The 14875-nt window shown below is 42.4% G+C and overlaps 1 protein-coding gene across 1 annotated transcript in view; it reads right to left on the bottom strand.

Moving 5' to 3' along the window:
- Positions 1 to 2091: 2091 nt before the first annotated feature.
- The window catches only part of LOC118847963 (sterol 26-hydroxylase, mitochondrial), a 36878-nt gene continuing 24094 nt past the window's right edge, over positions 2092 to 14875 (bottom strand). The window contains exons 3-9 of the mRNA XM_036756666.1: positions 12281 to 12480; positions 11947 to 12144; positions 11519 to 11691; positions 4455 to 4621; positions 4103 to 4184; positions 3263 to 3475; positions 2092 to 2499 (exon numbers count right to left, since the gene is read on the bottom strand). Coding sequence (XP_036612561.1) covers positions 2380 to 2499; positions 3263 to 3475; positions 4103 to 4184; positions 4455 to 4621; positions 11519 to 11691; positions 11947 to 12144; positions 12281 to 12480 — 1153 coding nt within the window. The 3' untranslated portion in view covers positions 2092 to 2379. The remainder of the gene's footprint in view (positions 2500 to 3262; positions 3476 to 4102; positions 4185 to 4454; positions 4622 to 11518; positions 11692 to 11946; positions 12145 to 12280; positions 12481 to 14875) is intronic.

A 14875-nucleotide genomic window follows, 5' to 3' on the forward strand; every position in this document is an offset into this window, starting at 1 on the left:
TGCCTCAGAGCACATATTGCCTCAATACCTTTGTCTCCAGCCACTCAACTATATAAGACCCCAGCAGTACCCTGGGAAATAGAACTGACTGGTCGCCATAAGTGAGAGTAGGGTCCTTCACTAAAGGAATCCTGCTCTGACCTAGGGAGGTAACAAATCTCAGGGCTAAGGCTCTAAGGGAGTCAAAGAAGGAAGGCTTCTACCATTTTTAGAATAAGGGCTTCTGAAGAGTGTAATAGTACTCCATTTGAAAAGAGGGCTGTAATACTTCAGCAGAAAGAGTATAGTACTAATCACCCAAGCCAGAAGCTGGAATTGGCAAGCCCAGGAAGTCCTGCACATAAACCTGTAAAGACATCCTGCCCTGTAAAGAGTCAGTTGAATCTGGTGAGGAGCCAGTTCAGCAGCTAAGTGATCTGTTTGACCCAGGCCAGCACTGATATGCCCATCCACACCCTATGAAGAGTTAGGTGAGTCACTTACCCAAATGACATGTTGTACCCTTTGAGGAGTCATCAAAGTAACTTGTACAACACTGATCCTGTGCCTAACAGTGAATTCTGTAAGGATTCTTTATAGAAGAAAGGATATCAAGACCTTGTAGTTCCAGAGTTATGAGCTACCTTGGCCACATGTTCCCTTATGTGAGTGTCTCATTATCATTGTAATATAGGTTTATACCCACTCTTCACCAGACTATAGACTATTTGTGGGAGAGCATTATCTCAGGTTCTGGAGGGAATACTTTGCAACTGCTGTTTTTGCAATGCCATTTGAGTAAATGCCTTTTCTAAGAGATAATTAAGTCTATTGTCTGATTATTAATGAGAAGTGCTCCTTTGGCGGCTCATGAACTACAGAATTAGGAGTAGTCACCCAAATTGTTGCCCCTTGAACTTGAGGGAACAGTCATCTCTCTGGTGAGTCAACCTTACAGTATTGGGAGATGTACAAAGGAAATGTTACTAATCTAGGATCCTTTCTAGCTCTAAAATTGTATGTTTCTAAGTAAAAAAAAAAAAACATTAAATGTTTTGCCAAACTTAAAACAGTAACACAGAATTGTACACTGAGCCCAGTCTTTATGAGTCTGCAAAGAGTGTTGTTGGGGCAATGCTCCATGTGGAAGTTCTATAATTGGTTCCTATCTTCTAACCCTATTGTGATGAGGAGCCCCTATGATTGGCTACAGCTGCATAGCCAGACCTGGGGGGCATTCACATGGCACTACTCAGCCTCATCCTTCTTCCTTTCAGCTGACTCCTTCCTGCTCATGGTGTTCTGGTGAGAGGATAGAGACAATGCCAGCAGGGGAGAGGCCTTGGATCCTCCCTATTGAAGGCCAACACATCGACACTGAATAGTCCTTGGTTTTTTGCCTTGGTGTTTGTTCCTTCATGTTAGGCAAACGTTAGGATTCATTTGAAGGTTACAACTGACTTTCTTGACAGGTCGGGAAGGTGAGCCACCTTAGGTCCATGAATCCCAATGTTGAGTCCATCCTGGGTTTTGAGATCGGTCATGCTTTAGGCCTGAAGAGGACTCTTAGGGACTCCAGAGCCCAGCCTAGGGGCAGCTGAGATGAATACTCATCCAGAACTGATGCTGAATTTGAATGATAGATGAGTAGGGTCCATACTACACAGAAACTCCATTGTCTGAACCCATTCTCTCCAGAGACTGAAGTGGTATAAGGAAGAGTGGGTCCCTCTAGTGTTGGGATGGGGCTGGGGGTGAAATGGTTGTATTTCTGATCTTGATAAATCTTTGAAGTAAATATCCCGTTGCAAAAGCTGATTGATCCTAACTTGTTACACAAACTGTGCTTTGTCATTGGTTGTTACAGTGGAAAGAACATACCTGGAATGGGTATTGATGCTCATAGCAGTAGAGAAGAGATATCTCAACCCCTCAATAGTATCCCTAGAACCCTGAGGAAGATATGTAACTGGTTTTACTCTGGGAGAGTAAAGCCAAAAAGTAAATGCTACAAAGTAAATCTACAGACATCGTTATTATCATCACCAGACCTATGGAGATGAGGAGAGGGAAAGCAGAAGGGGGAAAATCGAGACATTATAAGCAGACAGATTCCAGCATCACTGAAAGTCAATTTTTATTAGTTGTGTTTCCATGGACCAAGGACATCAAAGAAGGGAGATATGAGCAGGCACCAACAAAGGTGGTAGGACCCAAGGGTTTGGTCTTCCAGATCTTCAGGAGGTACCCTGAGCTCATCCTGCATCTTTTGGGTAGGAGTCCATTACAATTAGGACTGGCAAAGCATGATAATAATACACAGTGGGAGCTAAGGTCTGAACTTGTCTCATGGCAGAGAAAGGAATCTGGCTAGTTAAGAACAAGAAGGCATCCCATGACTCAGGGGTGCCTCCTCTGGAAGCACAGGCTAACTAGCTTGTCAGGCACCAAGACGATTCGTGCCAAAGGGTACACTTTCTGCATTCCAGGAGCTAGAGACACCTTGTATTGTTGTATAATCTGAGGAACAAATGAGGGGAGGGGGAAGAAGTTATTAGTGACTTCAACCTACTTTCCTTTGCCTACTCCACCCAGTGCCTCCCATAAAGCCTTCCTTCCCCGGCTTAAACCATTGTAATCCCTCTGGATTCACCTCAGCACTTTCGCCCTGTGGCCACTTTCAATGTTCCTCTCAAAATCAGTCCATTTTCCAACAACCCTATTCCAAATCCCACCTACCTCTAGCCTCTAGCTCCCACCTCCATGAATACCCACCCACTTCCTTTACTGATTTATTATAAATTCTCTTTCTATTAGCAGCACCACTACTACCCTCATTTCTCCACTGTCTCTTAATCCCTTCTCTATTAATCCTTACCAGTTCCTCCCCTGTCCCTGGCTCCCCCATCAATTAATGCTCCCATTCCTCTCTCCTATATCAGCTGTCCTCATTCTGCCCTCTCCAAAGTTCCCCTTTTATCCACTCTCTAGCCATCCTCATTTCTGGTTCCCTCTTCCATTACCCACCCCTTCTTCCACCTTTATCCGACATTTCCCATTAACCCTCTCCATCCCTCTGGCCAATGGTTTCCCTTCTATTAACCAGTACCTATCTCTCCCCCGTCCCCAGTTCCTCCCTCCATTGATCCCTCCTATTCCTCTCCTGTATCCCGACTCTCTTCCGTTAGACCTGCCCAACCCTCTTCTGTCCTTGATTCTCCCCTCCATCAGGCACAGGAGGCTTTTCCTGTTACTCCCTCCACCAGCGTCCCCCATGCCTTACCCTTGACAGCACCAAATTCATCTCAAGCTCAGCAATTCTCCGGCCCAGACAGGATCGGACCCCAAAACCAAAGGGTATGGTGCCAAAGGCATGGTTGCCTCCCACAGACCCGGTCCGGCTTCTCTGGAGCCATCGCCGTGGCAGAAACTTCTCAGGAGATGGGAAGGTGTCAGGGTCCCGGGACATTACAAAGTGACACAACACAAACTGGGTCTGCAGAAGAATAGGACAAGAAGACAATGAGGTGTAGTAGAAAGAGGGCTGTATTGGGGGGTCATATAACCTAGCTTAGAAGCCAGCTCTATTACTCCCTGGGCAAACTTGGGCAAGCTACAAGTCTCTTGGCCTAGAATTTCTCATCAGTAAAGTAGGGGCAGGGGAGAAAAGAAGGCAGAGGGATGGACTAGATTATAACTACTCCACTAACAACCATCACAACGATAATGATAATATTTATACAGCACTTGAAGTTTCAAAAAGCTGCTGTACACACATTACCTCACTTGACTCTCACAACAATCCTGCTACTGTTACCCCCACTTTATAGATGAGAAGACAAGCTGAGAAAGGCTAAACCATTCGCCCAGGGTCACAAAGCTAAGGCAGGGTGTGAACTCAGGGCTTCCTGACTCCAAATTCATTGTACCCCCCAACTGCCTTTATATGACCTCTGAAGTACCTTCCAGCTCTGCATCTGATGAGTCAAAGGCATCCATGCAGCCCAGAAACACATCAAACTTATAGGCACTGCTCTTCTTAATTCTAGCATCCCCACCCCAGGTACCCACTTCCCAATCTTCTCAATTTGTCCACCTCCCATGATCCTCCAGCCCCACTCACATTCTTGGGAAAGAGATAGTCTCCTATGATGACTTCTTTGTCTGTGTTGATTCTCGAGTTTATGGGGACAACAGGATAGAGGCTATGGGTATAGGGGAGAAGGGAGTCAGGGGCATGACTTGGGAAAGAAGCAGGGAAATGCTCTTCGTCACCCCCCACTCCCCTGACTTCCTCAGAATCAGTTTCCCATTGCCCCTTCTCTTCCCTCCCACCTCCTTCTTCCCAATCAGGGCCCTTTTCCTCAAGTCCAGGCTCCTACTGCCGTACCCATCTTTACTTAGCCCTTCCCTTCTATCCCCTCCATTCTGGTCTTTCTTAGGCCCTACTCCACTTCAAAGCCTGAGAATCATACCGAAGAGTCTCCTTAAGCACTGCTTTGAGCAGGGGCATGTGGGAGAAGTCCTTGTATTGGGGTATCTCTCCAGGAGGCACCACCCCCACCACCTCCTTGTACAGGGCTTCCTGAGTCTCTGGATCCTGAGCCAGGTGGTAAAGGGCCCAAGTCAACGTGTTGGAAGTCTAGGAGGAAGCAGAGACAAGGAAGATGACATGAAAGGGCTGTCCGAGACAGAGTGAGGGACCAATGAGAGAGCTAGCCGGCTGAAGTCATTTGGAGCAACGGGTAGAGTCTAATTTTCCTCCCATAACCCCTGGGAGGAAGGCAATGCAAATATTATTAACACTCCCCAATTTTAAAGGTGAGGAAACTGAGGCTCCGAGTCTAAGTGACTTGCAAGTAGCAGGTTACACAGCTGATAGGTGAGCCAGCCCTAAACCTCAGATTTTCTGAATCCAATACTCCAAAAAACGCTTTATTGCTACAAGATGCTGACCTCATGGCTTCTATGCATTAGCATGGCAAACAAAGATGCAAGAGGTCAGAGAGGACCACAACCTGAAGATGAAGCTTCAGTTATTCATGTTTATGAGTAATAATAATCATTTTTATTAATAACATTCATATAGCGCTTACTATATAGCAGGCACTGTGCTAAATACTTTATAATTATCTTATTGGACCCTCATAACAACAGTGGGAGACAGGTGCTTTTATCATCCCCATTTCACAGATGAGGAAACCAAGACCAACAAAGCTCAGGTGACTTGCCTAGGGTCACACAGTTAGGAAGTTGGATTTGAATTCAGGCCTTCTTGACTCTGTCCCTGGCACTCTACAAACTGTGCCACCACACACAAAGAGAAGAGTGATTTTAAAACAAGTATCATGAGCAAGAGTCAGAAAATCATTTTCTAATGACCTGGACACTGCTTAGATCAGGGGTAGGGAACCTGTGGCCTTGAGGCCACATTTGGCCTTCTAGGTCGTCAGGTGCGGCTTTTTGACTGAGTACAAGTTTTACAGAACAAATCCTTTTATTAAGGGGATTTGCTCTGTGAAGTTTAGATTCAGTCAAAAGGCCACACTTGAGGATCTAGAAGGCCACATGTGGCCTTGAGGCCATAGGTTCCCCACCCCTGGGGTAGAGTCTTATTAGATTATGGTATCCAATTTGATCTTTACCCTTTGAAAAGTCTGGAGAAATCTCTACAGAGGTGGGAACCTATGGGTGAAGAATATTATATATACCATCAGACAAGGTGATGTTTTGGTTGGTTTTGCTGAACTGCTATTTTTTTTCTTTGTTATGAGGTATGACTCACTGGATGGGGGCAGGATATATTCAGAATATTAAACATATATAAATATATATTCAGATTATATAAATAGATATCAATACAAATATGTATATACATACATACACACATATACACATAGCTGTAAAACTGCATATATGTGTGTATATGCAATTTTAAGCCACTAAACCTTAAAGGTGCCCTAAGACTTTTGGAACCATATGTGTGTGTGTGTGTATGTGTATATGTGTGTGCAGATATATTGTGTATGTAAATGTGTTATGTGTGTGTGCGGATATGTGTGTATACGTATGTGTGCATGTGTATAAATGTATGTGTGTATGTATATGTAGATATATGTGCGTATATGCATCTGTGTATATGTGTATATATGCATGTGTGTATATATGTGTATATATGTATAAATATGTGTGCGTATATATGTATGTGTGTATATATGTATGTAGATATGTATTGTGTATATGTAGATATAAGTGTGTATATGTGTACATGTATATATGTATGTGTGTATGCAGATGTAGCTACATATGTGTGCATACATGTAGGTGTGTATCTATATGTAGATATGTGTGTATGTATATGTATATGTGTGTATATATGTATAAATGTGTGTGTATGTGTATATGTATATGCATGTATATGTAGATGCGTGTATGTATGTGTATGTATGTGTGTGTATATATGTATAAATGTGTGTATGTATTTGTATGTGCATGTATACGTAGATGTGTGTATATATGTATGTGTGTATGTGTATGTATATGTGTGTATGTATGTATAAATGTGTGTATGTGTATATATGTACGTAGATGTAGATGTGTGTATATGTGTATGTGTGTATATGTAGATGTATGTGTATATGTGTGTGTATATATATGTATGTGTGTATGTGTATGTATATGTGTGTGTGTGCATAAACAAAGGGAGAAACTGAAGAGAAAGTCCAGAAAACAGTTGACAAAGTGTCTAAAGGAATAGTCCTGTGTTGAACAGTTGAAGGAGCTGGTTTTGCCTTGCTTAAAGAACAGGGTGTATACAGCTGCCATTTTAACAGAACTCCATCTCATCAGATGACCACTGAGGCAAGTGCTGAAGGCATTTTTATCATCTATGCTTTACCAATGAGTAAGCCAAGATTCAGAGAGGTCGCTTTCCTATGGTCATCCAGCTAGTATCAGAAAGGAGACTGGAACTCAGGTCTTCTGACTCCAGGTCTGACCGTCCTTCTACCACTCCATGCTGCCTCATAAAAGGTGGCAAAGAAGGACTGAATCTATGAACAGCTGTCCTGAGGATAGCGCCAACTGAATAGTTGCCCACTGACTCAGCACAGGACTGACCAAGAAGGAATACACTTAATTTTTAACCAGAAAGAATCTTATCAGACTCAGAAAGAATTTCCTGATTGCTGGGAAAAGTAAACCCTAGAGCAATAATTGAAGGAGGTTGTGGCCACTTTATTACGTGGCTGTGGGTGGGGGAGAGAGGTGTCTTTAACAACAGTATCAGAAAACTAGGGCTCTGAGGAATCTTAATGAGCATCAAGTCCTTTATTTTATAGATGAGGAAACTGAGGCCTGAAGAGGACAAGTGACTTGGCTAAGGTCATACACAATGAGTTAGTTGTAGGATCAAGACATGAACTTGGAGGCAGGGTCAAAATTGCAGATTATAGGCAGCAAACTAGTCAAATTCTCCCAACATTCCCCTCCCAACAATTTTCAAATAATGCTTCGAGGGGTAGATAGGTGGCGCAGCAAGTACAGCACTGCCCCTGGAGTCAGGAGGACCTGAGTTCAAATTCAGCCTCAGACACTTGACACTTACTAGCTGTGTGACCTTGGGCAAGTCACTTAACCCTGATTGCCTCACCTCCCCCCTCCAAAAAAAAAGGTAATGCTTCAAATAGAATTTTTGGAGTAACAAAAGATCAGAGTGAGACATTTTTCCAGCCTAAAACAACTTAGGAGGTCAACAAGAGAGGTCTGTGACACCAGGATGAGAGCCAGAGCACTAGCAAGTAGGCCTTAGAGGGGGCTTCAACAGCAGCTTCAGGGGCTCTCAGTCCATAGAGAGTTAAGGGGTCAGACAAGTCGTCAGAAAGAAACTACAGGAGACCCTTTGCTGGCATTAGGTGCAGTTGGTGCTGATTGACAATTCTGTTGCCCATAAGTAGTTCTGAGTTACAGTAGAACAGAAAGGAATAATTGTGGTCAGTCCCAAAAAGCATGGGCCCTGGTTGAAATTTCAGGTCAGAAAGGAGCACTAAAGCTTGTGGCTGCAGAGGAGTGGGTGCTGTCCTGGGTAAAGATAGAGCAGAGACCAGGAGAGCAGGGACCACACCTCTCTCCAGATCATACCACCTTAGAAACATCAAAAATTTACAGACCCCAAGAACTAGCTCTGAAAACAGCAACATGAAAAAGGATAAAGCTTGAGACAGTGTCTCCCCAATCCCAGGTGAGCAGAGCCCAACTTTACCATAAAGTTCAAATTTAAGAAATAGGCTGGAAAAGTGAGCAAACAATAACAAAAAAAGGAACTTGACCATAAAAAGCTACTACCAAGGCATTTTGACAATTATCATCTATATTGTAATTATTGCCTTGCTGATACAGGTAGGCAAGACCAAGACTCAATCTCAGAAGACAACTATGTGAAAACAGCTACAAGCAAAGCCTCAAAGAAAAGTGCTAATTGGATCCAAGCCCAACAAGAATTCCTGGAAGAGTTAAAGAAAGATAAGAGGGGTTGAGGGAAAAATGAGAGTGATGCAAGAATATTATGAAAAGAGAATTAATAGCTTGGTAAGAGAGGCACAAAAAGTACTGAAGAAAATACCTTCAAAACAGACTTGGCCTAATGGTAAAAGACGCACAGAAATTAACTGAAGAAAAGAACTCCTTAAGAACTAGAATTAGTCAAGTGGAAAAAGAGGTGCAAAAGCTCACTAAAGAAAATAATTCATAAAAACTAGAATTAGACAAGTGGACACTAATGACTCCATGGGACATCAAGAAACAACAAAACAAAGTCAAAAGAATGAAAAAATATAGAAGAAAATGTAAAATATCTCATTAGAAAAACAACTGACCTAGAAAACAAATCAGGAGAGATCATTTAAGAATTATTGGACTACGTGAAAACCATGATAAAAAAAAGATCCCAGACATATTTCAAGAAATTGTCAAAGAAAACTGCCCCAATATCCTAGAACCAGAGGGTAAAATAGAAATTGAAAGAATCCACCAATCACCTCCAGAAAGAGATTTCAAAATGAAAACTCCCAAGATTATGATAGCCCAGTTCCAGAGCTCCAATGTCAAGGAGGAAATACTGTAAACAGCCAGAAAGAGACAACTCAAATACGACAGAGGCATAATCAGGATCACACAAGATATAACAGTTTCTGTGTTAAAGAAGCAAAGGGCTTGGAGTATGATATTCCAAAAAGTAAAGGAGCTGGGATTACAACCAAAAATAACCTACCCAGCAAAACTGAGTATGATCCTTCAGGGGAAAAGTAGATATTTAATGAAATAGAGGACTTTCAAGCATTCCTGATTAAAAGACCACAGCTGAAGAGAAAATTTGATATTCAAACACAAGACTCAAGAGAAGCATAAAAAGGTAAACATGAAAGAGTAATCATATGGGACTCAATAAAATTAAACTGTTTATATTCCTACATGGAAAGGCAACCCCTAAGGACTTTATCATTATTAAGGCAGTTAGAAGGAGTCTACATAGACAGAGGGCATGAGTATGAGTCAATTGTGTTGGGATGATCTCAAAAAAAAGTGAAAGGGTAAGAAAGAGGGATGCGCTGGGAGAAGGGGGAAGGGAGAGGTGGAATGGGAAAATTTTCTCACATAAAAGAGGCATGCAAGGAAGAGCTTTTACAATGCAGAAAAAAATGAGGGAGGTGGGAAATGCTTGAACCCCACTCTCATTGGAATTGGTTCAAAGAGGGAAGAATATATATACACATTCAGTTGCAAAATCTGCTTTACCCAATAGTGAAATAGGAGGGGAAAGAGATGAGAGATATGGGCGGGGGGATGGGGAGATGACAAAAGGGAGGGAGGACTAAAGTAAGGAGTAAAACAGACTTTTGAGGAGGGACAGGATCAAAAGAGAGAGAAGGATAAATAAAAGAAAATAGGATGCAGAGAAATACACAATTAGTAATCATAACAATGACTGTGAATAGGATGAGCTCAGTCATAAAATGGAAACAGAAAACAAAATAGATTTAAAAACAGAATCCATCAATATATTGTTTACAGGAGACATACTTGAAATAGAAAGACACACATAGAGTTAAAGCAAAGGGCTAGAGCAGAAACTGTAATGCTTCAGCTGAAGTAAAAAAAAAAAAGGCAGGGGTAGCAATTGTGATCTCCAACAAAGCAAAAGCAGAAAAAGACCCAATTAAAAGTGATAATCAGGAAAACTACATTTTGCTAAAGTTACAATGAACAGCGAAGTAATATAAAAAATTTAACAGCAAGTTTGTCTAATAACGGCCTCATTTCTCAACTATAGGGGGAACTGAATCAAGTTTATAAAAATAAGCACCATTCCCCAATTGATAAATGGTCAAGGGATATGAATGGGCAGTGTTCAGTAGAGGAAATTAAAGCTATCTCTAGTCATATGGAAAAAATGCTCTAAAGCACTATTTTATTAGGGAAATGAAAATTAAAACAACTCTGAGGTGCCACCACATGTATCAGAAATGACAAATGCTGGAGGGGATGAGGGAAAATGGATAGGCTAAAGCACTGTTGGTGGAGTTGTGAACTGGTTCAACCATTCTGGAGAACAATTTGGAACTATGACCAAAAGGCTATAAAACTTTGTACATACCCTTTAACCAAGCAATGCCACTATAAAGTCTGTACCCTAAAGAGATCAAAGGAAAAGGACCTATACATACAAAAAATATTTATAGCAGTTCTTTTGGTGGTGGCAAAGAATTAGAAATTGAGAAGATGCTCATCAACTGGGGAATGGCTGAACAAGTTGTGGTATCTGATTGTGATGGAACAGTATTGTCCTATAAAATGAAGAGGGTGGCTTCAGAAAAAAATAGAGCAAGACCTATACAGACTGAAAAGTAAAGTGAGCAAAGCCACTAGATCATTGTGCATTGTGAAAGACTTGGCTACTCTGCGCAACACAATGATCCAAGGCAAATCTAAAAGACTCATGACGAAAATATATACTATCCACCTCAAAAGAGAGAACTGATGACCTATGAGGGCATACTGAAAAATAATTTCCTATAGATGTCTTTTTTGTGATGTGGCCAATATGGAAATGTTTTGCATGATTTCACATGTATAACTGATGTCATTTTGCTTGCCTTATCAGAGGGCGGGAGAAGGAATGTGGGAGAGAGAGAATTCTGAACTCAAATTTAGAAAGAAAAAATGTTAAAAATAAATTAGAAATAAAATTTTTAAAAAGATATGAGCCCAGGTCTCTTGACTTGTGGTCCAATGCTTTTTTCACTGCATAGTAAGAATAGTTTAAAAACCAAAGTAAACTAATTTTGGATGGTTTTGGTGCTGACCTCCCCATAGTTAGGAAAAGATTGGACCAAAAGACCTATCAAGGTTCTCTTGCAAAGCTATGGTTCTAGGTTATACAAGGAACTAAAGCACCTTAAGGGATTGGTAGGCAGAGGATAGAAGAGCTCATCCAATTTGTGATTTAGGTTTCCTAGTTTCCCATACAGGCCCTCAGACCCACCGTGTCCACTCCAGCTAAGAGCAGTTCAGCCAAGCTGCCCATGGCCTCATCAGGACTGAGCTGTCCAGAAGAGAGCAGAAAATGCAGGTAGCCAGATACCCGAACCTTCTCAGAATTCCCATCCTTCAGCTCAGCCTCCAGCTCCTTGAGTTTTTCTTCAATCATCTTCTTCCCTACAAAGACCATAGAGTAGTAACAAAGAAGTAGTTAAGGGTGTGTAGCTTCCAGGGACCAAGGCCATGATCTCAAATCAAATCCACTGCAGATGACTTCCCTTTGGTCCATGGGACTAGTCAGGGACTCCCAGGGAGCTTGTCCTGATGGAAATATGCAAGAGAGGGATGGACTGGCACCTAAAGCTTCCCTGCCACCCTTCCCATAATGGTCAGTCTGGTTCCAAACCCCAGCCCCAGTCCCTGCCCCCTCACCGAAAGAGAAGATATTGTCCCAGCCTTCCAAATAACGATCCCAAAAAGGAAGGAAGGAACGGGTCCACACTGGCAGGAAAGTAGCAAAGATAGAGTTCTTGAACATGAGCTCCACAGACCTTACGAAGATCTCTGTATCAGGCAGAACGGATGGCTTCAAGCATCCAATTCGCTTCTCGAACAGGATGTATGAAATAGCTAGAATTATCAGAAGAGAAGTAGGAAAGGGTACACAAGTGGGCACAAGGAACTCCCATAATAGAAGGTGGTGTTACACCCCTCCCCTTGAATCTCAGCCTTCTTCTCCTCCCCCTGCTCCTCTATGCCCAAATACCTTCCAAGGCAAAGAGGTAGAAGAACTTAGCAACATCAGGCACCTGGTCCCCCGTGGGGCTCTTTGCCTTCACGTCATCTAGTCGAACCAGCATGTCCCCTACCACACCATTCAGGGAATCTGTATACAGGGCAGCATCAGACGGCTTCAGCATCCGAGGGTTCAGAGCCTGACGAAGCTTGTGCCATTGCTCCCCTTGCCTGCGGGTGGCACAGGTATGGGGCAGAGGGGGAGAGGTAGAGGGTGTGAGAGGATCATAGGAGCCTGCATGGGAATGGAGAATGGAACAGGTATGTGGTATGAGGGAGAATGGACAATGGCACACGTATGTGGCATGGGGGTTAGAGGACTGGCATGAATAGCATGGATTTGATTTAAGGGACAAATAGAGATGGGGCTTGAGGTCTTAGTTCCCAGAGCAATTAAAGGTAGAAAAGACTTTATAGAAGCAATGTAATCTAAAACACTCATTACCCAGGTTCAGAAACTGAAAGGCCATGAGCATTAATGTCATCTTAATATGCAGGGGTAGAAGGAGGGAAGAGAAGGGGGCATATCCAGGAGACATCCTTCCCAAGGCCCACCATCAACCATCCACTCTGTCGGCCTCCACATATCCCCATCTACTCAGGGAGATCAAGCTCCAAAAGACCGTGTGTACTGAAGTGTTGTTCAGTCATTTTCAACTATGCCTGATTCTTCGTGACCCCATTTGGGGTTTTTCTGGCAGAGATAATAGAGTGGTTGTCCATTCCTTCTCCAATCCGTCTTATGGATGAGGAAACTGAGGCAAACAAGGTTAAATGACTTGCCTAGAATCACACAGCTAGTAAGTGTCTGAGGTCATATTTGAACTCAGGGCTTCCTGACTCCAAGTTCTAAGCTCTATCCACTGCACCACCCAGCTACCTACTGAAGTATCCATTCTCAACAGGAAGACACCCAGGACTTGATACCCTAACTCCCACTCTATCAGGATAAGGGAAGGGAGTGAGTGGGAGAGCAAGTCTAAAATTTTTAAATCAAAATAATTTTTTGTTAAAATGCTTTCTCTTTTAAAAAAAAAACTCCCTATCTAAATATAGTTTTTGCTTAAAATCTCACTGTGGGATAGAGATTCTTCTTTAGTAATTCATATGTTTGAGACATGTAAAATGAGGGAAATCATGATTATCAAGGTTCCTTCCCACTCTGAGAGACAATGTGTTCATGGTAACTTGGAAGAAAACCTTTCTAAGTAGGTCATAGCAAGCCATGAACTAGATCAGGAGCTCAATTTCATGATTTCCCATTCATTCATGGAGCAGGCACTTACTACGCTGTGCCCAGCCAAAGATAATAATAATGATGACAATAGCTGGCACTTGGAGGTTTACAAAGTGCTTTGCAACTTTCATCTCATTTTGTCCTCACAATAACACTAGGAGGTAAGTATGATCATCATTCCCATTTTACAAAGGCTAAGCCAGGATCACACAAGAAGCAGACGTATGAGATTAGATTTGAATTCAGATCTTCCTGTTTCCAGGCTCAGTACTCTATCCCCTGTGTCACCTAGCTGGCCTAATTGGAGGGCTTTTCTGAACCAAGTTATGCTTCTCCCACCTGAGACTCTCCAGATCGGGTTAAAGAAAACTGTACAACCTGTATGTGGCAATCCAAAGACTATTCCCTCCAATACAAGGTAAAAAATCAGTCTTGCTTCTGATGCTGCTGAAACACGGAAGGATTTGAGCAACAGTTTTAACAACAGCCATGCAAGGACAAAGGCATTTTAACATGATGGGAAGAGTTCCTTGTAACTTAGTAGTCTCACTTGTCAGTATTAGAAGAGATCCTTTATTCCTGACTGAGACTTGAAGAGGATGGAAATGTAAATAAAACAACTGTTTTTAGGGTAACTTCTTAATCCTGTTGGTCAAATGATGCCTCAGATATCTGACTGCTTTCCTATGAAGTGGAAATTCACTGGTCTCCTTCCCCACAATTTTATGAGTATCTTTGGCTTCCGAGGTCCCTACTAGATCTAGACCTAGATTCCTTATGTTCTATTTCCGTCAGCTACTGATATACAAAATAACCCAAATGGAATATAATTCTTTTGGCACAGCTTTCAAACTCATCTGAAATGGTACCTGTGAGTGTATCTTCTAAGTCTAAACAGTTAAACCTAAGCCAATGACAGCCAGCAACACGGTGTTGCAGAGAGCTAACTAGACTAGAAATCTAATGAGGCGGGTTTGAGCTCTTCTGCTTATTAGTTATGAGACTGGCTTCTCTGTTTCTGCATCTGTAAAATGGGAACGCATGATGTACCTTACTGGGCTATTGTGAGGAAAGCCACTTGAAAGCTGTTGCTGTTGTTCAGTTGTGTCTGACCCTTCATGACCCCATTTGGGGTTTTCTTGGCTGAGATACTGGAGTGGTTCGCCATTTCCCTCTCCATTTCATCTTACAGATGAAGAAACTGAGGCAAACAGAGTTAAGTGACTTGCCCAGGGTCACACAGCCAGGAAGTGTCCAAGGCCAGATTTGAACTCACAAAGATGAATCTTCCTGACTCCAGGCCTGGTGCTCTATCCACTACACCATTTA

The sequence above is a fragment of the Trichosurus vulpecula genome, chromosome 4 (assembly GCF_011100635.1).
Source record: "Trichosurus vulpecula isolate mTriVul1 chromosome 4, mTriVul1.pri, whole genome shotgun sequence".
Lineage (NCBI taxonomy): Eukaryota > Metazoa > Chordata > Mammalia > Diprotodontia > Phalangeridae > Trichosurus > Trichosurus vulpecula.